The following is a 23553-nucleotide window of genomic DNA, read 5'->3' as shown; positions in this document are numbered from 1 at the left end:
AAAATGATAGCTCATCAAACAAGACTGGCTGTTAGCGTTCATCGGAACCAGCACTAGCCCAAATCACGCAAGAGTGAAATTGAGGAAAGTGATCAACTTCTGTGGAGAATGCCCTGGCAAGATGTTCATGCATTTGTCGTGTGTCAATTTTGCACAAAAGAGAAACATGAAGTGAGCAAACTTCAACAATAACCTGAGTAGCATCTTAAGATAAACTTCCAGACATCGTATCAAGCTACCAAGCTTTGCTTACTTTTACTTCATCTAATTATTTAACAAATGAAACTTTTTATAAAAGGAAAGCTGACTTCCTCTGTTTTCTGATGGCTAACACTTTGTGGTTCACCACAGGAGCACACGATAAAGGCCAAAAATAACTTCACATTTTTCATGTGGAGACACCAAATGTAAGCAGCTAAGGTGGTAGCGCCATCTCTTTAGAGTCTGAGAAAGACACAGAGCAGTGCGACCCACTGGTGGGTCACAACGCATGAAAATTGTGCCACAGCGAACATGTTAAGCTTCAAAAAGCACACAGATTTATTCAAGAACTAAAACATCTTTTATGTGTATAAATCAAATTATTATTCTGTTCCATCATGCAGCTTTTCTTTTTTACATATGTACAACCAATGCAAATATGCACTTAAACTGTGCACTAATGCGAATTTTTCATTTATTTAGGATCCTGCATGTGCATGATTTAGAAACATGTTATTTTTTATTGTGCATTCAATATTATTATTAGATGCATCTTTGTATTTCTGCACATTGTATAGTTTTGTGTTTCTAAGCATGCACAACTTTAATGTTGACTTTCCACAGGAGGTCCCAATTCAGTCTCACTATGAAGCCTCTTCTGGTATTTCACATGTAATGACCACATGTGATAATAATAGAATTTTATTCTTATTCTAACGTACTTCAGTCAGCCTTGCCTCACTCAGGATTAACTAGGAATGCCATCTCACAGTTGTAGACAGAATAAAAATTTATTAAAAGTGCCTAAAGTATTAAATGAACAGCATTCCAACAAATACAACCTGCTGTTGAACTCAAGCAATAGCAATTTCAAAATTTCCATCGGACAGCTTTAATTCTAATGCACACTTTTTTTTAATAAAAGGCGTGTCCAAATTTGCATGCGCCTTACAATCGTAACTTATTCTCAATGCAAGGTAGCTAGCCACAGTGCCATAGAACAAATTGCCTGAAGAAAGCGGCACTCGAAGACATTGCGAGGTGGGTCCATGGTGAATTGGATGCCCTCCCACAGACAGCGGTTGCAGACAATGCATTAAATGGAACTGAAGATGACTTTCTATGGTCAGTAGACAGCGAAAAGGAGGTATCGCCAGACTCTGACATCCACTAGCCGCTAAGATTCAGCTGTGTGGATGTCTGTGTGCCTTTGTATGTTTTATAATATCGGTTCAACATGGTATACGCTGAACCAGGTTTTGCTATTTGATCTGCACGATAGCATTGGCACCAAGTTATTTTGTTGGATATTTGGGTGGTAATACACCTGCTCGTTACAATTGGTGGCACAGTAGAATTGTGCAAATATGGTATGTCTGTGCCTAGACTGAATAAATAAGCTCTCAGCAGATGGACAGGATACAATAGCTGTGTTCAGTTCCAGAAAGGGCTGGTGAACTGGTAAAAAAAATTTTTTGAGCTCACTCAGAGCAACGTTACATTGCACCAAAAGGCACCTAGAAAGCTGAGTTGGCAACAAGAAGTGACAGTTCAAGTTGTCCTAAAGAGGTTACATAAAATGTCTAGGTACTCAAAAATCTTCTTTGTTGCTGGAAGTTGGTAATGAAGTGATACTCACAAATCTTAACCTTTCTGATCCTCTCACACATACACGCACCAATTTTGGAGCTGATTCAGTATTTAGTTCATAGATGTGCCTGCACATGTGCATGTGAGACAGAAATAAAACGGGAGTGGTTATACGGGAGTGGCGTGCACGTCTTAAAAGTTTAATGGATACTCTGTACATTTCTTTTAATTAAAGGACTGCTGCTTGCATTGTCAAGGAAACGTCTTAAGGAACGCATCTGAGCCAAGAGAGGCTATCGAGAGGGTTCATACATTTTTCATTCATGCCACACGACTCCCATGTGCTCTACAACTTTTTAATGCATAAGCATTCTTTGGCGAGTAACCCAGCAAAACCTGCCTCTCAAGCGAAAAGTGTAATACCTTGTATCTGCACAAAGATGCATAATCTGCAAAGTTAGAACATTTATTCAGTATGATAGTGTAAATGTAGATTATTGGTAGCTTTCTAAGCAATAAGGAACAATTGAAAAAAAAAAAAAATTGATCAGACAGAAAACCATTCCCGCCAGGCCGCCTTGAACGCTTACTTTCCCGCATTATAGATGTGAGTGCAGAAAAGCCTGCTGTGGTGCTGCCGAGTATAAAAATATCCGATTGGTATATATGATGATGATGATGACGGTAATAATAATAATAATAATAACATTAATAATAATAATAATAAATTATTAGTGACGTCAACAAAGAAAAAAATTAAATTTTGGTTACATTGCCATGTCAAGGTCAAATAAAAAAGGCAAAAAAAATTAATACAGGGGGGAAAAACAACTGTGGTGAAACCGATTGTGACTGCGTTCTGACTCATTTGATACAAGTGCTCTCAAGGGGCCATGCAGCTTCCTGGCAACTGATATCCACACTTTTCAGTACACGGATTTCATTTCTTTGGCACCTGAAAAGCGATGGGTAGGCATGCGTAAGCTAGAAAAAGCAAGTAAGCAAAATCAAAGTAACAGTCGAGTGAAAGAATGCCTACCCATTAGCAGACAATTCTCAGGTTTCTGTACTTTGTTAGGAGTGGGGGAAAGTAGTGGAATAACATGTAGCCAGTAATATGACCCTTCACATTACTAAAAAGGTTGCTTGATTGATTATTAGATATTAATGGCACAAGGGCCAGTTCTGGCCAAGAAACACCCTAACAAATGGTAATGTATGCTACCTGTTACAGTTCAGAAAAGGTAACAAATATGTTACTAATTTACCGAAAAAAGTAACACATTACCAGTAATACCATTACTTGCAACACGTTGAGCCAACACTGGCTACAAGCCAGAGGTGATGAAACACAACAGTGTTTTAGGAATAAAATAATAAAATAAAAACTGTTCTTTGCTACAGAGTTGCTTGGTTTTTGACTGGCAAGTGCTAAATTTCGGTTTATTATTAGAGCAGCAACGCACATAAGTACAGATTCTTTTCTGCATGCTAAATACATCGATCACAGTGGTTTGCAATGTTGCACCAGTGTCCTGCCAATATTTTATCTGGAATTATTCTACCAATGGCACACTGCTGCCACCTGTGACGAACAAGTTCAATTGATGCAGTGCTCCCTACACAGGCGCGATCATATTAGGCAAGGTGCACAGATCCATTGCTGGCACAGGTAAAATTGAACAGATCAACTGTACAAAGAGAGAAAGACAAATTATTGCATACCATTCCTGGAGCAGTCAGAAAGCGCAATTTCCATGCAGTCAATCTCGCACAGGCCGTGATATTCGTCCTTCACGTGCACAGTGAATTCACATTCAGCCATGACTGCATCAACCATACAACAAACCATAAATATCACCTTGAAGATCTGGTTTGCAAGCACTACAATATCAGAACTCTTTACACAAACGATTGACAAGCTGGAGATTTGAAAGTGCCACAATCCACACAAAGTGAAACATGGAAGTGCTCTAGCAATAACATAATGCTGAGGGAGAAGGCACAAAAACCAGCATTCTTATGCCCATAGGAATCCTACTGGTATTGGAACTGCATTCTTTCAGGCATGAGAAGGGAACACTTGCTGCACTCAGTGCATAGATCACCTAAAAGTAAGAAAGCAAGTGTCACAGAACCATCTTTCCTAGGCACCTTGTGGCAGCAACTGCTTCAATGGGTCACAGAAAATCACATGTGGATAAAGTGATCACTTCGCTTTAAAACCTGGTGGCCCGTTGATTCCAAAACATTCTCTGCATCATTTCCAAAAAGCACAGGTATGATAAAGAGAGAGAAATGACACGCAAAAAGCAAAGCAGGAAGCAACAAGGAGTAAACATCAAGTAGCTCAATTATATTTATATTCACTGTAACTCAAAAACGCTTGCCATACTAAAGCTAGATAGCTCACTTACACTGAAAATATTTTACTGATATTTATACCAATTTTGCAATGTTCTTGTATCAAACCTTGGCATTTATAAAAATATCATAACTTGTTACAATGAATATGCAGGACATCGACAACAAGATGTGAATATTCAGTGATAAACAGCCCACTGAGAATGTAATTCAAAGAAATTCAAAGAGCAAACATGCAGTCATAAAAAAAGGCATTTGCACATGTTTCTGAGCCTGTGATTGTAAGACTGCTTTATCCCCTATATTTACAGAAACATCGCGACTCTCAGGCTTGTGTAACCAGAATCTGTGTAGAACAATTCAGGGGTTTCTTTAAAAATGCCCATCAAAGCCACGAAAAAAAAACAATATGAGGGTCGGTGTTCCGAAATCTTAATTACTGAAATTTGTACATAGGCACCTTTATACATTTCCATGTGTTTCCCGGAAAGCTAAATGCACATGTCCCACCATTTCAATCAAGCCTAGACAACATGAGTGAAGACACCTTTTGATACCTTCTTAACATCCCCTCCAATATGTGAACTACCCCTGGTTCCATGTCTTGTTCCATGTCAAAGCAATATCCCTTTTTTTTCAGTTTTTCAAAGCATTGCAACAATGCTGCTGCCCATTTTACAGCTCATAGCGGCACACTCGAGCTTCTTTATGTACCTCAGGGTAAGAAGGGACATGGCTACTACTAAAACAGATACTAAAAAACCAGCCGGCCCTGATGGTATTCTGAATTCCTTTTTAGTACGATTCTCGCTATGGACATCTAAATATCTGTTCATTATATGTCAGAAGTCCCTTAATAGTGGCATTGTGCATTCTTCCTGGAAAAGAGCTAAAGTACTACCTTTACATATATCTGGTGAGAGACAGCTTTTATCTAACTATAGGCCTATTTCTTTAACTGCAACCTCATGTAAAATACTAGAACACATAATCTATAAACATATAATACTGTTCCTTGAAAATAATAATCTATTGAACAGCTTTCAGCACGGCTTCAGGTGTGGTTTTAGTACTGTAACCCAACTTACAAAGTTCACTCATGACCTATCCCATTACATCGACTTAGGTAATGAGATTGACACCATTTTCATTGACTTTACCAAAGCTTTCAACACAGTACTACACTCTAAATTGATTTTGAAACTCCATAATATTCAAAATAACCCTCAGTTAGTGTCTTGGATTTCCAGTTTCCTTTCTTTGCGTTCCCAATTAGTATGCTATGATTCTGCGGATTCGTCTGTAGTCGACGTGACCTCAGGAGTCCTACAGGGATCCGTACTTGGTCCTCTACTATCTTTATTGTTTATTAACAACCTTCCAGACCACGTTACTTCAAAAATACGCCTCTATGCAGATTATTATGTTATGTACAGCCCAGTTGACCCACTTGCTGATCATCAGTGCCTTAAAGATGCCTTTGTTTCATTTTGTGACAGGTGTGCTACTTGGAAAATGAGCATAAATTTTGATAAAGCTGTTACAATGTCTTTTGCTAACAGACACATGTCCGTGTGTAATGATTATATATGCAACGGTGTACCACTAACACGAGTTTTTCAATACAAATATTTAGGCGTCATTTTTACACCCACCTTGTCTTGGTCTAAACATATAGGTTACATTTGTAGCAAAGCATTAAAGAAACTTGGTTACATCTGCCGGACGTTGTCTGCTCCTCTGAGGGACACTAAATTAGTAGCATACAAAACACTGATTCCCCCAATTTTAGAATATGCTTCCTCCGTATGGAACCCATATAAACAATGTGAAATTAATTGTATTGAATCAGTCCAGAGGAAGACTATTAGTTTTGTTTACCGTCGCTTCGACTGAGACTTTTCACCGTCAGCTGTTCTTGCAGAATTAAACCTCCAGTTTCTTTCTAGACGACGGCACATAGAATCTCTAAAGATTTTCTATTACTTTAAGAACTCTCTTTGTCACCTATCAGATCCCCCCTTTTTAATGCCCGTTTGCCCAACTTCATCTAGAGCTTATCATGCCTCTAACATCAGACCACTCCATACACACACTAACACTTTCAAAGACATTTTTTTCTCCCGCATGATTGAAAAGTGGAATTTGTTGCCTGCCAAGTTCATTTGTTACCCATTTCACAATTTTTAAATGCTATTGCTGATGTATAGTTCCTTCAAATTTTTATATTTCTATGTTCTTGTTTCTGCATATCATAATCAGCTTTCCTCGCATGTACACCCACACTTGCCATAGCCCTAACGGGCTGCAGTATGAACAAATGAATAAATAAATAAATAAATAAATAAATAAATAAATAAATAAATAAATAAATGGCTTTGAAATGGAACAAGGTGTAGTTAAAACAATGGAGGCAATTTTGAAGTTGTCAAATTTGGCTTCACTCATGTTATCTAGGCTTGGTAGAAATGGCAGAACATGCATTTAGCTTTCTGGGAAGCATGTAGAAATGGATAGAACTGCCGGTGAAAAAATTTCAATAATTCAGTCTCTGTCTTTACTGAACAAGCCTCGTACACTTAGTGCCCGTGCACGACACAAATGCCAAGAGTTCGTGCACTGGGCAAGCTTCAGAAAGTCTGAAAACGTGACCACACTAAAAAGTGATATGGCGTATGACCTGATCACTCAAAAACAGCACATAAAAGAGACGCCGAAGAACCTCTTCACCACAGATGTCGCTGAGGAACTAAAACAACAAGCACCTCGTGTCCTAAGTTTTCTCAATACTGTTAAGTAAGCAACGAATAAAATGGCATACATTAGTAAGAAAGAGCTGATGAACACCAAACTAAGAGGAATTTCAATGCCTTGGATTTTCTTTTACACTTTGCAGGCTAGGCCGTAATACCATGATGGTGCTTGCTTCCTACACCAGCATACTACGAGTACATTACAGGTGGGGCTTGACATCCAAAAGTTGCATAATGGGCTAAAAGGAATACTTTGGGTGGCAGGTCCCAATCTAGTTCTGGCCTCCTCAAGCCCTTTATCATGCATCTAAATCAAAGTACATCATTTGGCATTTGGCTCCTGTCACAATGCAGCTACCGTGTCCAAGATTCGACAAGGCGACCGCACATTCAGCAACAAACATGCCGTGGGCTCCTGCAATAAAAGAAATGCAAATAAGTTAAAGGAAAGCCTGATTAATAAAAAAATGAAAATTTCGTTCAGCAGAAAATAAATGCACTGCAAGCAAGAAAAAGAATGCAGTAGACTTCCATTAACTTGATGCCGGATAATACAACTCACCATTTCATTCAACTGTATTCAAAAGCCTCAAAAGGGGGCCCTAAAACTGATTAACTTTAATTTGAACTTGCAGAAAATTAAAGTTCCACAGTCCCACCAGTGCCGAATAAGTGAAAGTGAACTGCACACTTTCTTTGACAATGACTTGACAATGACTTCAAAGCAGTTTCTATAAGGAATGCTAAACATTTTTCACTGTCAAATGGGTTTTAAACGACTACACAGAGTGGAGGCACAATTGCAAAAGGTAAGAGTGCCACCTACCTGGACACACTCAATAACTCAACAACCTAATGAATATTTATTCCTGCACATTTTTTCAATCAATTTACTATTGCATTTGAAGCCCCTTCCACATCTCATTAGCTTACTGATGGAGACAAATCATGTAGTCGAACTATGTTCAATCAATCGAAAAAGGTATATTTTTCAGTTGTAGATTTTTTTAAGAACCTGTACAAGCTGCTTTTACAGCTTTACGGTAGCATGCAGGTTACTGTCAGCTTTTGCTTTTGGAAAAGCTGTTATTTAGTGCCCCAGATTTTTACACCGTGTCACTATTTGGAAACATTAGCTTTTACCCTGTTGTACTTTATTTTTTTTAGAGAAGTAGTTCTCAATCTGGTTATATAACAAATAATACTGATGACAATGAGAACCACAAAACCACTCATTAGTCCTAAAGTAAGCTGCACATGCTGAAATGACTAAGCAGCTTGGTTTTTTTTTTTCCATAACAGATACAGTGCAAAATGAAGCCTCTGTGAATAGCTCCTGTGTTTTGTGATTACCTTTACGAGTACCTGGAATTAGCAGTTTAGTGGTTAAACAGCCAAGACTAATGAAAGAATTATTTTAATCAATAAAGTTCAGAACATATTCATTCTGGATTAAGGTAAATATATGAGCAATAATATGGAAAAACCACAGGTACACTCAGACCTGTGGTGAAGAACCGTTAAATTTTATTATTAATTGAGCACAATATAGGTATGCAGTATCTTATGTTGTGCATAATAAAACGAATTGAGACAAAACAAAAGAAACTAAAAAAAATCAGCGATGTAAGCAACCAGATCAATGCAGGACGCCCAGTGACTGCAATGTATTGCACACATAAAAGATAGCAGAGCTCATTCTCAGCCATGTTCACATAGTCTCATTGTTTCTCCTGCCTTGATCAGTTTTCACATCTCCCCTGGGCCCCTGTCAATGGTAGTTGTTGCTTTCACTAGCGGTTTACATTAGTGCTGTTTGCAGTGGAAAGGTGCTAACTGTGAAGGAGCAATTACACCCATTGTTGCTATGTTTCCGCAGTGTCTCGTTTAAACATTTAATCTTTTTGTCCTACATGAGGTCAAAAAAGCATGGCAACACTGCTGATAAGCGCTCCTAGTAGTTCTTGGCTTTCGACGGCAAACAGCATGAATGCAGGAGAGGATCCACATAACCTCCAAGGGAGAGCCCTCATCGAAAAATACAATATCAAGGCCAGGAGAGGGGGGGGGGGGGGGGGGGGGCTTGCTGCGCGCTGAGTATTCTTAGCCAGCATGCCCCAGCAGCCGAGGATTCAGGTCCACCAGTGATATATATCAACAAAATTTAGGAACACCCTTGAACACTACATATCACGTAACTGGCAGTAAGGATTGTGAGCACTTCTCAATCATATACTTTCTAACAAGCACAAAATTAAGGTGGAAAACAGTACTTTTTGAAGAGGAACAGTACAACACAACCGATGAGGAGCACCTACGAATAAAATCGACACAGTTTCACTCCTCATGGTGGCCCACTGGTGCATGCCAGTATTGAATGTGCACAGGAAGAAGCAACAGTTGTTTCCAATTCAGATAACAGCAAAAATTTGCAGTTGGCCTTACAACTGAAAGAACAGCCAAATACAAGGTTCACTGAAATTCCAAACAAGACACAAGTTCATAAGAACTGATTCTTGGCTTAGTTTGCGATTGCTCAAAGGGAGAGGCTTACAAGGAAATGAAAACTTGAAATAATGACCAGTGGTTGAACCAGAAGTGTCTCGAGCTGCAGCCATGTTTTGAACAAAGGAACCTATCTAACAAAAAACATTGTCTACACGCTGAGACATACCTTGTTCAACCACTACACTCAATAACTCGCATCCATCAGCCATGCAGTTATTAAAGAAACAACAAAAAGCACACTGCTTCGGGAGAAGTACTCACAGGAATTAAATTTGTAGAAACTCTGCCAAATGCTTCTTGCGCGTAAATAGTATGACGCTAAGTATGAGGTTTGAGAAACGTAAGACATTTTATTTAGTTCCATCATAAGGATGGTGTCCAAACGCCAGACTTACTGTAATCGACATTATCGAGACACCACAAGGCAGCAAAATTTTATGACACTGCAGTGATAAGGCTGGTACGTTGGGGGTGATTGCTAAAAAAAACAACTCAACAAGGTTGCTGTGCACATTTTTTCCGGCTGCATTAAATAAGAGGTTCAGTTTAGAGAGAAGCATAGTTCTGCAGATTAGTGGCTTTTTTTGTGGTATACACGACATGCAATGAATCCTATGGGGATCATCATTGCAAGAATTTCTTTGTCTCAAGCTTTTGTTATTGCAGGCCTCGATTGTATTTCAATCTTAAAACACAACTTACCTAGGTGACCAGATCGACACCGAGAGGGGTCATTTCACGTGAAACATCCCAGATTCTAAAAGTGACCATCACCGATTCTTTTGGAAAAAATTGGGCAAGTTGGCTATCGTGTGAAAGAGGTTTCACCAAAGTATTCTTCATTAAATGTTTTTGCAGACATAAGCACCCTTTGCTACTGCCCTTGTCATTAGCTCTTCAACTCAGCTGGCAGCATGTCACACCTGTAGTAAAAACTGCTGGAATATTTATTTTCTGGCATACTCCCAAAAACAATGCTAATGAGCAGTATAGCTGGTAAATGTGTCCCCAAAAAGGTCACCCCCTAATTTTTTTTTTTGTGTGTGTGAAAATTACTTCAGTGAATCCTCATTCACACAGTCACAAACAACCCTGATGTTTCCTAAAATAATTTGCAATGGTCACTTTTGAGGTCTGGGACGTCTCGTGTCGAATGAGCCAGATGCTAGAAACCCTTATCAAACAGAACTAAATGATTCGTATTTGTAAGAAAACTGATATTTCCCCCTTAAAAATAAATTAAAATGAATACATTTATAAAAGTACACCAAAATAGGATAATTTTTAACGAAAATAAACAGTGATATAGTGTTTCACAGTGCCATAAATGCATGAGAGTGTTTTCAGCTGAAATTGAAGCAAGAAAAACTAGCTTGTTTAACATCGAATGACCCCATACTGCGTATAACCAATTTAGCATAGTGAAATTTGGTTGCAGTTGGCCTTTAAGTGCCTCACTTTTATACATTTCTGCAATAAACACTGCGGCTTCAGTGCTTTTTAAATATCAAAGGCAGATACAAGGACAGCTACTGCAGTGACGATTAACAGAAGCATCCAATATTTTTCAGCACAATACAATAAAAAAAGAACAAAAAGCAGTGTACAAATGCAAAGATGCCATTGCAAAGAGTCTTTAGTGTACTTTTGCCTTCACTGTAAAGAAACAAATATTCATTTTAATATAGGAACTCATTCCAATGAAGCTCCTAAAAAAGAATGTACGCCCTGTCAGAAGCAAGCCACAAAAGTGACGCTTCAATGTCCAGCTTTCTTTTCTTTTTTTTTTCTTTTCAAGTTTTGAAAAGTGCCTTAAATTTGGCACCTTAAATTTGGCACTGTACTGAAGTTAAGCGCATTACTATGCTTATTCAATCTTTCCATATAGTTGACAAGGGATGCTTCAACAAGACAAGTACAAAGTCACACATGTACAAACAATGTCAGTAAAGGTATGTAAAGTTTCCAAAGCTCCTGTAATATTCCAACTGCATGACAAGCAAAGCTACTGCACAAAAACTGCAAAAGTGTCACGACTCATGGAAGTTAACTCGCAGCAATTTCTTTAGTGGCCCGCACACATATGAGCATCCACATATTTTCCACACATCACGCTGCAAATACTGCATCCAAAACAAGAGAGGTGTTCACAGCACGATGGCGGGTTGAAGAGTCAACAGTGGTGAACAAGCAATGTTGCTGAAGACAATGTTTAGCAAGGAGACTTGCCTTCGTCAGGGCAGCAACTGCTTTCCTTTACACATTTTTTATTTATATATGCATAGCTCACTCTCCTCCCCTCCCCCATTCCCTCTATGGAGAAAGAGAAAAATAATTCAGTGCAGAGACTGCCATAAGGGAAGTCAAAATGTCCACAAAAATAAAGGGAAGGGAGGTCAAAATAAAAAATAAAAAAGGGTGCATGTCTACTTTTTAGAGAAAGGCAGCATGCAGGGGTTGTGCTGTTGGTTTAGAGGCAGGTCAGGTAGAATCTGAAACATAGGCACATGTGCAAGCAGGCAGTCTAGGGTGTCTACCAAGGTGACATTTCTGAACTCATCGAGTTTTCCAGGTTTTCCCCAAATGCCTTTGCAAAATACCTTGAGTGACACAGAACTTTGCTTTATGTCAACACAAGCTAACACCATGTCACCCAATGTTGTCACTCTCTAGTAAGCATGTTAAAAAATAAGAAATTGACAATTCAGTTTGAATAGTAAGCAGTAGTGTTTATTTTATTGAAAAAGAAAACAGAAGGGAGGGGTTAATAAAATGTACAGCGAATATCTTAAAAAAGTGGTAAGGCCCATTGCAAATCTAGTCGAAATTTTTCAAATACACTGAAAGCTCGTTAATTCGAACTTCAATAATTCGAATTTATGGATAATTCGAACTGTACGATTTGGTCCGGCCAAGCTCCACAGAAGTCTATGTATAAAAAAGTCCGTTAATTCGAACGCGAGAAGGTTCCCTCACGGATAATTCGAACTACGCTCGCCTGGCACACGGCCAGAGAAACGCGCCTACTGCCTACACACAAGGCTGTATTGCCTCCGAAACGGAGAGAACGGTGAGAGAAGGCAAAATCGGAAAAAAATCTAACCGACGCGGGGTCAGCCAGAAGGTAGCGGCGGCTGCCGCCTCTCCGTTCTACGTAACCTCCGAGACTTCTCGCCCGTTGCGAATCTCGGAGTCTTTGCAAATCTTGTACAGCTGCAAATATGCGGAGATGGCACGGATGGATGGATGGATGAAAAACTTTATTAGGGTCATTTAGGGCGCGCCCTAGCGCGCAGCGGGCCGCTCCCACGTCGGGACAGAGAGGCCGAGCCTCTCCGCTGCGTCGCGGGCCCGTTGGACAGCCCATAACTGTTCTTCGAGGTTGGGGCTGTGTAGGACAGCATCCCAGCGTGAAGAAGTGTTACTTTCATCACTGCGTAACGCGGGGCATCGCCAGAGCATGTGAGGTAAGTTCGCCAAGTCATTGCATAGTGCACATGCATTTGTCGTCTGAATTTCGAGGTACATCTTGTGAAGAAGTAGGGGGTTTGGGTATGCCCCCGTCTGTAGAAGCCTTATTGTCAAAGCCTGAGGTCTATTGAGTTTGCAATGTGGGAGGGGGTAGATCCTCCGAGCCAAGTAAAAGTGCTTGGTAATTTCGGTGTACGAGGAAGGAGAGTCCCGATTGTCAGTACCCCCGGCGTCACGCTGCCCGGTAGCTACGCGGTTGATGATCCCTCGCGCAGCTCCGTGTGCCGACTCGTTGAGGTTGGGCGGGGCACCCTCGATCTGTCCCATGTGAGCTGGAAACCAGATCAATGTGTGTGGCTTGATTTCTTTGCTTCCTAATATCCCTAGGGCCAGCTCGGATATGGTTCCTTTGGCAATTGCCCTAACAGCTGATATGGAGTCACTGTAGATTGATGTCCTCTTGTTGTCCAATAAGGTCATCGCCTGCTCTGCGATTTCAGAGGACGTCGTCCGAATCGAGATTGCGTTCGTTATTTGGCTTTCATGATTTACGCTAACTACAGCGAAGGCCTGTCCGTCGGCGTAGCACGCTGCGTCTACGAAACTGTTCTGCGAAGCCCGTTCACGAGCCTTTTCCAGGAGAGCCTTCGCGCGTGCCCGACGTCTTCCCACGTTGTGTTCTGGATGGACGTTTCGTGGGATAGGCGCGACAGTGATGCGGTCCCGCTGCTCTCGAGGGATGCTGCAGAACTTTGTTTTGATTACTCTGGAAGGAACGCCCAGCTCCTGTAAGATGTGCCTTCCAGCTTGTGTGGTAGATAGCCTGATGAACTGGGCCCTCTCCTGTGCTTCCGCTATTTCCTCTAGCGTGTTATGCATGCCAAGTTGAAGTAAGCGCTCCGTGGGAGAGTGTACGGGGAGGCCGACAGCTCTCTTGATTGCCTTCCTGATTAATGCATTGAGCTTATCCCTTTCCGATCTTTGCCAGTTGTGCATGGCCGCGACGTAAGTGAAATGACACATTACGAACGCATGTACCAATCTCACGAGGTTATCTTCTCCGAGGCCTTGCTGCCGGTTGGCCACTCTTCTGATTAGTCTGATGGCATTGTCCGTCTTCTTAGTGAGTCGCAGCACTGTCTGGTTGTTTGAACCACTCGACTCTACCATCATGCCGAGAATCTGGATAGCATCCACCCTCGGAATATAGCCTCCGTCTTTTGTGCGCAGTTTTATGTCGCATTCGGCGAGTGGCTTCCATCCCTTTGGTTTCGGGCCTCTGCGCTTGGGTCGATAAAGTAGCAGTTCCGACTTGTGCGGTGAGCACCGAAGGCCTGTGGACTCGAGGTATCTCTCGGTAGCATCAACCGCCTCTTGCAGGGCCGTCTCTACCTGTCCGTCACTACCTCCCGTACACCAGATGGTAACGTCATCTGCGTATATGGTATGACTGATACCGTCAATAGCAGAGAGTGTCCGGGATAGACCGATCATGACTAGGTTAAAGAGGGTTGGGGATATCACTGACCCTTGTGGCGTCCCTTTAGATCCCAGCTTAATCATGTCTGAAGTCAGGTCCCCGATCTTAAGGGTGGCTTCTCTGTCTGACAGGAAAGATCTCGTGTAGGAATGAAAGTGCTTCCCCAGGTTTAGGCTCGAGATTGTGTTTAAAACGCACGAGTGAAGAATGTTATCAAATGCCTTTTCGAGATCTAGACCTAGTATGGCTCTCGTGTCCCGCGTATTACAGTCAATAATGTGATGCTTGATGAGCTTCATCGCGTCCTGCGTCGAGAGTCCGACCGTGAAGCCGATCATGTTGTGTGGGTAAATGTCGTGGTCCTCCAGGTAGCGTGAAAGCCTGTTTAGGATTGCGTGCTCAGCAACTTTCCCCACGCACGATGTGAGCGAAATTGGGCGGAGGTTATCGAGGCTGGGCGGCTTGCCTGGCTTGGGGATGAGACTGGTGTTGGCAGATTTCCACATTTCCGGGACTTTACCACTGCTCCACGCTTGGTTAATGATGTCCGTTAGGTATTCGATGGACTTCTCGTCCAGATTCCGTAGAGCTTTGTTTGTGATCTTGTCCGGACCCGGAGCCGATCTGCCGTTGAGGGCGTGGAGCGCCTGCCTGATCTCCTCAATCCCGAATTCTGCGTCGAGCTCAGGGTTCTCGGAGCCTTCGTAGTCAGGGGAAGGTGGTGTAGGGCACGATGCGACTGATAGGTACTTCTGTACGAGTTTCGATAAAATTTCCTTGCTCGAATATTCTCGCTTGGCTGTGTGTAGGGTGCGCGCCAGTGTGTTGCGTTGGTTGGTTCTAGTGTTCGTCTCGTCGAGGAGATGCTTTAAGAGGTTCCAGGTGCCACCGTTGCGCATCTGCCCGTCAATCGAGTTGCACACCTCATCCCATTGCTGTTTACAGAGGGCCCTGCAGTGTTCCTCTATAGTTCTGTTGATTTCCGATATCCTTTTTCTGAGCCTGCGGTTGAGCCGTTGTCCTTTCCACCTGGCGAGGAGGGATTGCTTGGCCTCCAATAGGTGAGCGAGACGGCTGTCCATCTTTTCCACCGGGAGGTCGGTACAAACCTCTTTGGTGGTAGCTTTGATGTCGTGTCTAACCTGTGCAACCCATTGTTCGAGGCTAGGCTTGTCCTCACTCTCCATTCGCTCTTCCCTTATTTTGCGAAATTTGTCCCAGTCTGTGTACTGGAACATGCGCTGTCTCTTCTGGTCGACTTGGAGGTGCGTAGCCAAGATATAATGGTCGCTACCAAAGTCTACCCCGAGGTTTGTCCACTTGACCGCTGCAATGCTCCTGACAAAGGTGAGATCCGGTGTCGTGTCACGGCTCAACGATGTTCCGCATCTGGTGGGGAACGCTGGGTCCGTGACTAGCATCAAGTTTAGGTTTAGAGCCTCACGCCAGAGGTCCTCCCCCTTTTTAGTGTTATATGGGTAGCCCCAGGTGTGGTACGGCGCGTTGAAGTCACCAGCTATGATCAAAGGGGAGTCGCGCGCTAGTTGCGTGGCCTTGGTGATTATGGCTTTGAAGCGCTGTCGTTGAGCTTTGGGACTACTGTAGACATTCAGGATGAATATACTTTGGCGGTTCGTTGGGCTAGGGATGATCTCTATCATTATGTATTCAACTTTAGTTGCGGTCATCTTAAGGTCGTGAGTGATGTGAGTCAGCTTGTTGCTAACCAGTACGGCGATCCCCCGTCCTTCTTCGTGCTTTGCTACGGGCCTGTAGCCAGACAGCGTGACGTTAGATGTTAATGTTTCTTGTAAAATGATAACATTTGGCTTCTCTGCATGCGAGCGAATATATTGTTGCAGGGGAGCCCTCTTGGGAAGGTAACCCCTGCAATTCCATTGCCACATCTTGAATGAGCTAGTTTGAGTGGCCATCGTGTTGCTCTTGAGTTGCTGTGCTAACCATCGGAGAGCCGATCGCCCCCGAGCTGTTACTAGTCGATGCTGTTGTTGGGGGTGTAGGAGCTGTAGGTACCAGCACAGGTGCTACACCGTTTTCTAAGAAGGATTCAATTTTGCTGATCCGCTGATTAGTGCGCTCCTCCATTGAAGCCATGTTGCTTTGGAAGAGCGAGAACTTTTCATTTATCTGCTTAATGCTGTCACTGAGAGCGGAGAGCAACTCACGAATCTCCGATTTGGCCCTGCCTGGTGCTCTTTCTTGCTCGTTAGCGATTGCCCTCTTTTTAGCGGGTCTCTCTGTATCGATCTTCTCAACCATGGGGACTTCCATTGGCTGGGGAGCGGCCGGTTGCTTATCCGTATCGCTCTTCTCAACCATGGGGATTTCCATTAGCTGGGGAGTGGCTGGCTGCTTGTCAGCCATGACGGGTTGACCGCCCTTCTTAATTTCAGCAATTTCTGTCATCAGTCGAGCTATTGTGTTCTTCATCATCTCGTTTTCGCGCTCAAGTTGTGCTAGTCTGTTGTTACCCTGAGTGCTGAATGAGGCGCCGGCGTTAGGCTTATTCCCCCATATGCCGCCGCTAGGGCGCTTGGCAGAGTCCACCTTGGCGGACATACGCTTCGAAACTGCCGACTGCCATCCAAATTCTGCTGAAAATTCTTCAGGAGGAAGATCCTCCCCGTCAACCGTCATCTGCATAGTCACTCAGATCTCAGAATTGTTGGTCCAGCTACACTTGATGGCGCCGATTGGCGCTACGCCGGGCTAGGCTTGTCGTTAGGGCCAGAAAGGCGGCGGCGTGGTCCGAGCACAAAAACGTTCATAAAATGGAAAAGAGGCCACCCACCGAAACAAGTCCAATATCTATGTGATCCTCTTCCCTTTAGACGTGCGTTGGTAACAACATGATGGAGATTAGAGGCGAAAATCTTGCCGAAATCATTCAAGAGAGCAGGAGCCGAGATGGAACCCTAGCGCTTGCGTCCGTCTTCTTCGTCTTCGTGGCACGGCAAGCTCCAAAACACAGCGAATCAAGTACGTCGCAGCTGCGCTTGCAATCAAGAACCAACGAATCAGGGCCTTCGCCACTTTCACATGTTCAGCGTCTTTGTCTCGGCAGTCTTCATCGCTTGTGCACCTCTGTTTTCAGCTTAGGAGGTATCGGCCGTCGCGATTCATTGTGATGGTGTTAAGCCTCGGCTAACGTTTGTTTCGGTGGACATCGGTGGTGTGGCACAATCGGACCCAGAGCTTCGACTTGAAGATGGCATGTGCCACTTTTTGACACGCCAAATTTCTGACATGCCCTACTGCTTCCAGATCGCAGTGTACTGTTTTTCTCCTTCACTTTCGTTAGTTCGAACTTTCGTTAATTCGTACTGAAGCGGCTTCGCCTTGCGGTTCGAATTAACGAGCTTTTACTGTATGAATAAAACGAGATGCAGACTGAAGCAAATGTTTTCAAATGTAAGATTTCATTATCAAGTGATAGCAAGCTCACCGGCATGAATCCCGAACTTTGTCACAAGTAAGATTCATTATAAGCTGCTGGAAAGTCAACCTCAACTGTCCCAACATACTCAGCCTGTGCACAACGCCTCAGTGATGCATTTCACTGCTTTAAAGAGTTTATTTTGCTTTGGATGAGGGACACTTGCATCTCGGCATCAGCCAACACTTCCATTTTTCGATCTCAAGCTCCTTCAAAGAAGGTGAGGCACACTCCCTTTCCCGTTCATTCCTGACAGCGTCGGTCCTTTCTGTTCTCATCCTCCTTCCACTGCACATTCACCCCATGGACCATATGTAGCATCCTCTTGGTCAGTTGTAGTCAACATCCGATTTTTTGGACTCCCTAGGGGCTGCGAAAACACCCGAAAAAATGAATGCATGTCTATTACTGTCCTTAAGGTTCAAATCGCCACAGACACATCCGAAAAAGCTCTGAAGGCCTGCCAGTACACTCATTAGGCATATCGGTGCTTGTGCTGTGACAGGAGATGGCGGGAGCATGTGTGTATAATTAAGGAATACATACTGTGTCACGTCACAGTTGCCCCTTTTCATGCTTAAAGGGCCTCTGAAACAGTTCAGACAAATTTTGTAGGCACGATGGGTACAGCTTAAGTAGAACATTCGCACCACAACTTAAGTGAAGCGTTACGTATTAAGGGAGCTAGAAGCGATTACAAGTTACCCTCCTCCCTAGCCATGCTTTTCTTCCTCAACTCATTCGCCGATCGATCGGGGCTAAGCTCTGCCTTCACTGGTTCTGCGTCACGATGCGATATCACATCGTCCACTTCTGGTTGTTTTGGAGCCCGCCCCTGCATGTGCGAAAACTCTCCGCTAGCTGCTTCGCCGTCAATCACCAGTGAGAGCTATCCAAGCACCGTGCATTGCAATCGTTCTGTTGATGGTCATTCACGTCATGGACCCGGACCTTGAGTGGTTGCGCCGGATGAGTGAGGAGATGGGTTTTGACTCATACAGCGACACACCTTTTTGCAATTTGCTCCACGCTGACAATGGCAGCAACTATTTGCCACCACCAGACTCACCGAATTCCCCTGACGGCTCCAACGACGAAAATGATCACCAGTAAGCGTAAATACAAAAATGGACTTTCTCTATTCGATACGTGTCTGTCTTTTCGGAGCTGTCTAGCATGTAACAGGAAAAAAAAGAAAAAAAACTTTCAAGTTGAACGGTGTGCACATTTTACTATTTAAATCCTGATGCTGATCGAATACCAATAATCCAATGCGCTGCCGCCACTCCGCTCGTCTGCTGCCTTGCAGAGCGACATGATGTCGCAACTTGACATATTTCCAGTCGCTACTTCAGCAGCCCACAGCGCAACAACGGTGGTTCATCGTGCTCATGAAAAGACAGACTGACGGCAGAGCTCCCGTCAAAGACGGAGCATGTTGTAACACAAGCAGATGGCACTTGCTGTGTGCCGGAAGTGCTTAAGTGTACTGAAAAATTGTTGTTGTGCATTCTCCTTATGTTACTTTCTTCTTATGAAAACAAATGAACTAACATTCCAACTATTATGAACATCATTTCTTTACCATAAAGTTGAAAAAATTATCGATCACGCGCCCTGGACAGCCAACCGGATAGCTCGCCACACTGACGTCAATTGGGTGATTTACGTCATGGTGGAATTTACGTCAGCATGGTGGAACTTTCCGTGCCAACTTCAACCACTTCAGTACGTCTAACAGAACTGTTTTCCACATAGAAGACGGCATGTCACACTAAATAGACCAAGTGAGCATGAAAACAGACAACAAAACCAGCACTGAGCATATACCTGAAATAAAAGACAGAGCGCTCACCCAAGCCAGCATGCCGACTGCCCATAGATGGTGCTACTGCGTAGCAATATGATGCCGCTTATGAAAAAATGATCTATACAAATGTATTAACTTACCCTAATACTTGGTGGTGAGTGATCAATGAGCACCATTTTTTTTCTTTATAGAAAAAATTGCTTACGCAGCGGCACATCACTTTCTTTTTGTGCTATCACTAGTTCATTCCTTTATTTCATTACCATTTTTGTAACTAATGTGATCCTGTGCCTGGTTGTGCTTTGTTTTGATTTGCTGTTTTTTCTTAGTATTATTTTCTGGTGTTTGCACCTTGTGCATGATTCATACCATGTTGATTCTTTGCTTGGCAAGCTGCTTCACTTGCATGGCAAACTGTTTATAATCCTTCCTCGGTGGCTGTGCTTCATTTCATGTGAACAGCAGACGTGCTTTCAAAATGTGAATTTTTAGACCGCAGCTCTTAGGCGCCCATTCCTGCAGCGAGCATTGGCGTTGGCCTCAGTGTAACCGAGTGAATGGGCACAGCAAAAAATGAAAGCGACCGCAGAGCACAGTGGGGGGATGAAAAACGCAAGGGGCAAAGCGGAGAGGATGGTGCATTGCAACCAGGAGGCGGAAAGCAGAGGAAAGTGTGGCAAAAAGGGAGGACAAAAACGGAGTGACGTCACAACCAAGCATGCAGCCAGTGCGAAAACAAAGCACTAATGTGGGCTTTGGACCCACAGCGCATGCGCTAGATTGCCTGTGGTGCTGCCACTGCTAGAGAATGTGCTCCGTACGAGCCACGCGTTCCTATGTTCATACTTTCTTTCTGAACAATGAGCCACACAAGCGGTGGGAATGCTTCGTCTGCTGCTGCTGCTAAACGAGCTGCCCAAGCAGAGGCTCAGCGCCGCTGCCGAGAGCATCTTGTCCTTCAGAATCAAATTCTTTGCCATAATATATTGTGAATTTAAAATACCTAAACAGCTACATTTGACATTGGCATTAGGGAGTATCATAATCGTCAGCAAATTTCTTTTTGTGTGTGATCATTACTTTAAATGTTGTCTAGAAGTTCCTTTTTTCCTTTCTAAGATTCTTTTTTCTGGTGTATGCACAATATACCGTATTTACACGATTGTAAGTCGACCCCTTTTTTTAAATTTGAAAGCACAGAGGAAGGAAACTAAGGAGAGGCCCTACCCTCTCCGCGCGCTAGGAGAAAAGTGTGGCGGAAATGACGTAGTAGGTTCTCATTTTTTTTCTGCTTTTTTTATTTTTTTTTGCTGTATGGCCACGCCTTTTGGGCCACAATGGCGGCGTTGTTCTGATTTTGAGCGCTCACACGTGTTGCTCTGGTAGGTTTCGTGCCGTGGCAAAGGCGCTGTGTGGGCGGGTTTGCGTTAGTCACCGTGTCTTGTTGCGCTGTTTTACCTGCACCGTGCTCTGCCGGATGTTGCGCGAGCGTGCGCAAAACCACGCGCAGCGCGGCGTGGTTTCGCGAAAGATGTAAACAAGAGAGGAGGGTGGCACAAAAGGCGGAGCATCGCGATGAGCAACGCCAGCTTCCGGCTCTTCCGGCTTCACTTTTGCTTCACAAAGAGGGATGTCAGGGCCTCTCCTTAGTTTCCTTCCTCCGTGTTTGAAAGTCTGAAGTTGGGGGGTCGACTTACAATCGAAACCAAAACATGGCCCCGCCAAAAAAAAGCGATACCAACAAGAGCTACAACGTAGTTACAATTTTGTTTTCTCTATGGCCCTAACCGTATCTTTTTGCTATTCCGCGTGTTTGTTCGCTTTTCGGAAAGGTTTTTCAACATTTTTGCGAGTCTTACAGTCATAGCTTACAGTGCATGCAACACTCATGGGAGGGTGTCCATAGTTGATGGAAGCGCCGCTGTTCCCATTTGCGGCGACACCCTCAGGACGGCGGCGCTTGCGGGGGGTATTGGTAGTTCATGGAAGAGCAGACGCCGCTCGCGGTTTCTCTTTCTCTGTTTAAAGACATTGGAATTGGTTTGACCAACTTTTTGACGCTTTCCACTTGACTGCCGGCTACGTGCTACTTCTATGCTTCCCCAGTCGTCATGAGTGCTGCAGGCCCACTAATCGTTCGGCACTCGTTCACAGCAGCGTTCAAGGGGGCTGCCATCCTTTACGCCGAGGAAACAAATCACTGCGCAGCGGGCCGCAATTTCGATGTTTCTAAATAGGTGGTGCGAGAGTGGCGACTGCAGCGAAGCAAAATTTTCACCCTGTGACGGCAAGTGACAAATTTCCCACGTGCCGAAGTCTGGACGCTTTCCGGAGCTGTAGGCTAAGCTTGCGGCGGGTAGTTCTGAACTTAGTGTCACACATTACTTCCCCCCTCTTCTTTGGCTTCTGGATTGGATTGGCGCGGCTCGCTACGTGCTTGCGCGCGCTTTTCCGAGCGCAGATTGATGTGCGCCTGGTTTCTGCACTAGGCTGTTATGCGATCGCTTTTTCGACCGCAGATTGATGTGAGCCTGGTTTCTGCACTAGGCTTTTGCACGATCGCCTGCTTTTTGCACTGGGCTTTCAAAAGGCGAAGTGAGCGTCGCTTACTGCAGGCGGCAAGTGATTTGGCTCACGTACTGCGTGAGCAAAAACATAGGCACGTGGCTCATGAAGGAGATGACCGGCGACTTGCTTAATCTGTCGGACCATGTCATCGCCGACTGGAGGAACTACGCTCGTGAGGTCGTGTGGGACGAACTGCTGGCTCATGAAGGAGATGACCGGCGACTTGCTTAATCTGTCGGACCATGTCATCGCCGACTGGAGGAACTACGCTCGTGAGGTCGTGTGGGACGAGCTGCTGGCGCGACCCCCACTCGGTGGCCCCGGGAGGATTGTGCAAATTGATGAATGCCTCCTTCGCGGCAAGCGAAAATACAATCGAGGCCGCCTGATGACGGGCGACAACGTTCCGCCGAGCCGCCAAAATTACGGCGGCATTGCAGATCGTGGACCATGGGTATTCGGCATGATCTGCGTGACCACCGGGGAGCTCCGACTATTCAAGGTCGACCGACGAGACGCGGCGACGCTAGGCCCCATTATTGCAGCCAACGTTGAACCGGGAACCACCATCCACAGTGATGAATGGGCCCCATACAACTGCATCCCGAACTTGGTGGGGGCTAACGGAGCAAGACTGAATTTGCAATGGGAGGCTGTTAACCACAGCATGAACTTTGTAGACCCAATCACGGGCGCTCACACCCAGAAAATCGAAAGCTACTGGCAGAAGGTGAAGCGCTACCTCGACTCCGCCGGCTACAGGGTGACTCCACAGCACGACCTACTGTATAGGTCGTGCTCCACAGCTTCTCGAGTCGCACCTGATATGGCTATGGTGGGCATCGATTAATGGGCACATGCGCTGCAAGGACTCGTTTCTGCGTTTATTTGAAGCGATCGCACGGCGCTACCCACTGTGACATAGTAATGGAAAATAAAGCGCACTTTTCTGACCCTTTGCTTTTGTATGAATGTTTCCCGGCATTGCTGCGCGCTTCCATACACGGTAGGCCCGCGGCGCTGCACTTCCGCAGTAAGCGACGCTCACTTCGCCTTTTGAAAGCCCAGTGCAAAAGCCTAGTGCAGAAACCAGGCTCACATCAATCTGCGGTCGAAAAAGCGATCGCATAACAGCCTAGTGCAGAAACCAGGCGCACACCAATCTGCGCTCGGAAAAGCGCGCGCAAGCACGTAGCGAGCCGCGCCAATCCAATCCAGAAGCCAAAGAAGAGGGGGGAAGTAATGTGTGACACTAAGTTCAGAACTACCCTTGCGGCGTACGTCGCTGAAATGCGTGATCGGTCCGTGCCATTGAAGTGCGCCGTGGTTATGAAACAAGCCCGGACCTTCG

The 23553-nt window shown here is 44.3% G+C and overlaps 1 protein-coding gene and 1 long non-coding RNA gene across 3 annotated transcripts in view; one reads left to right on the top strand and one right to left on the bottom strand.

Annotated features, from left to right (window-relative positions):
* The window catches only part of LOC135904978 (zinc finger protein 37-like), a 37413-nt gene extending 30090 nt beyond the window's left edge, over nucleotides 1–7323 (bottom strand). Inside the window, exons 1-2 of one of the 2 annotated variants that reach the window (XM_065435973.2) lie at nucleotides 7230–7323; nucleotides 3517–3618 (exon numbers count right to left, since the gene is read on the bottom strand). In XM_065435973.2, the coding sequence (XP_065292045.1) occupies nucleotides 3517–3616 (100 nt within the window). In that variant the 5' untranslated portion in view covers nucleotides 3617–3618; nucleotides 7230–7323. The remainder of the gene's footprint in view (nucleotides 1–3516; nucleotides 3619–7229) is intronic. The other variant, XM_070541225.1, reaches the window with a different exon arrangement.
* Nucleotides 7324–12179: 4856 nt separating this feature from the next.
* LOC135904979 (uncharacterized) overlaps nucleotides 12180–23553 on the top strand; it is a 28167-nt gene continuing 16793 nt past the window's right edge. The window contains exon 1 of the long non-coding RNA XR_010565276.1: nucleotides 12180–12883. This is a non-coding gene — a long non-coding RNA (uncharacterized lncRNA). The remainder of the gene's footprint in view (nucleotides 12884–23553) is intronic.

The sequence above is a fragment of the Dermacentor albipictus genome, chromosome 6 (genome assembly GCF_038994185.2).
Source record: "Dermacentor albipictus isolate Rhodes 1998 colony chromosome 6, USDA_Dalb.pri_finalv2, whole genome shotgun sequence".
In the NCBI taxonomy this organism is placed as follows: domain Eukaryota; kingdom Metazoa; phylum Arthropoda; class Arachnida; order Ixodida; family Ixodidae; genus Dermacentor; species Dermacentor albipictus.
This window is presented reverse-complemented; position numbering and strand designations above follow the sequence as displayed.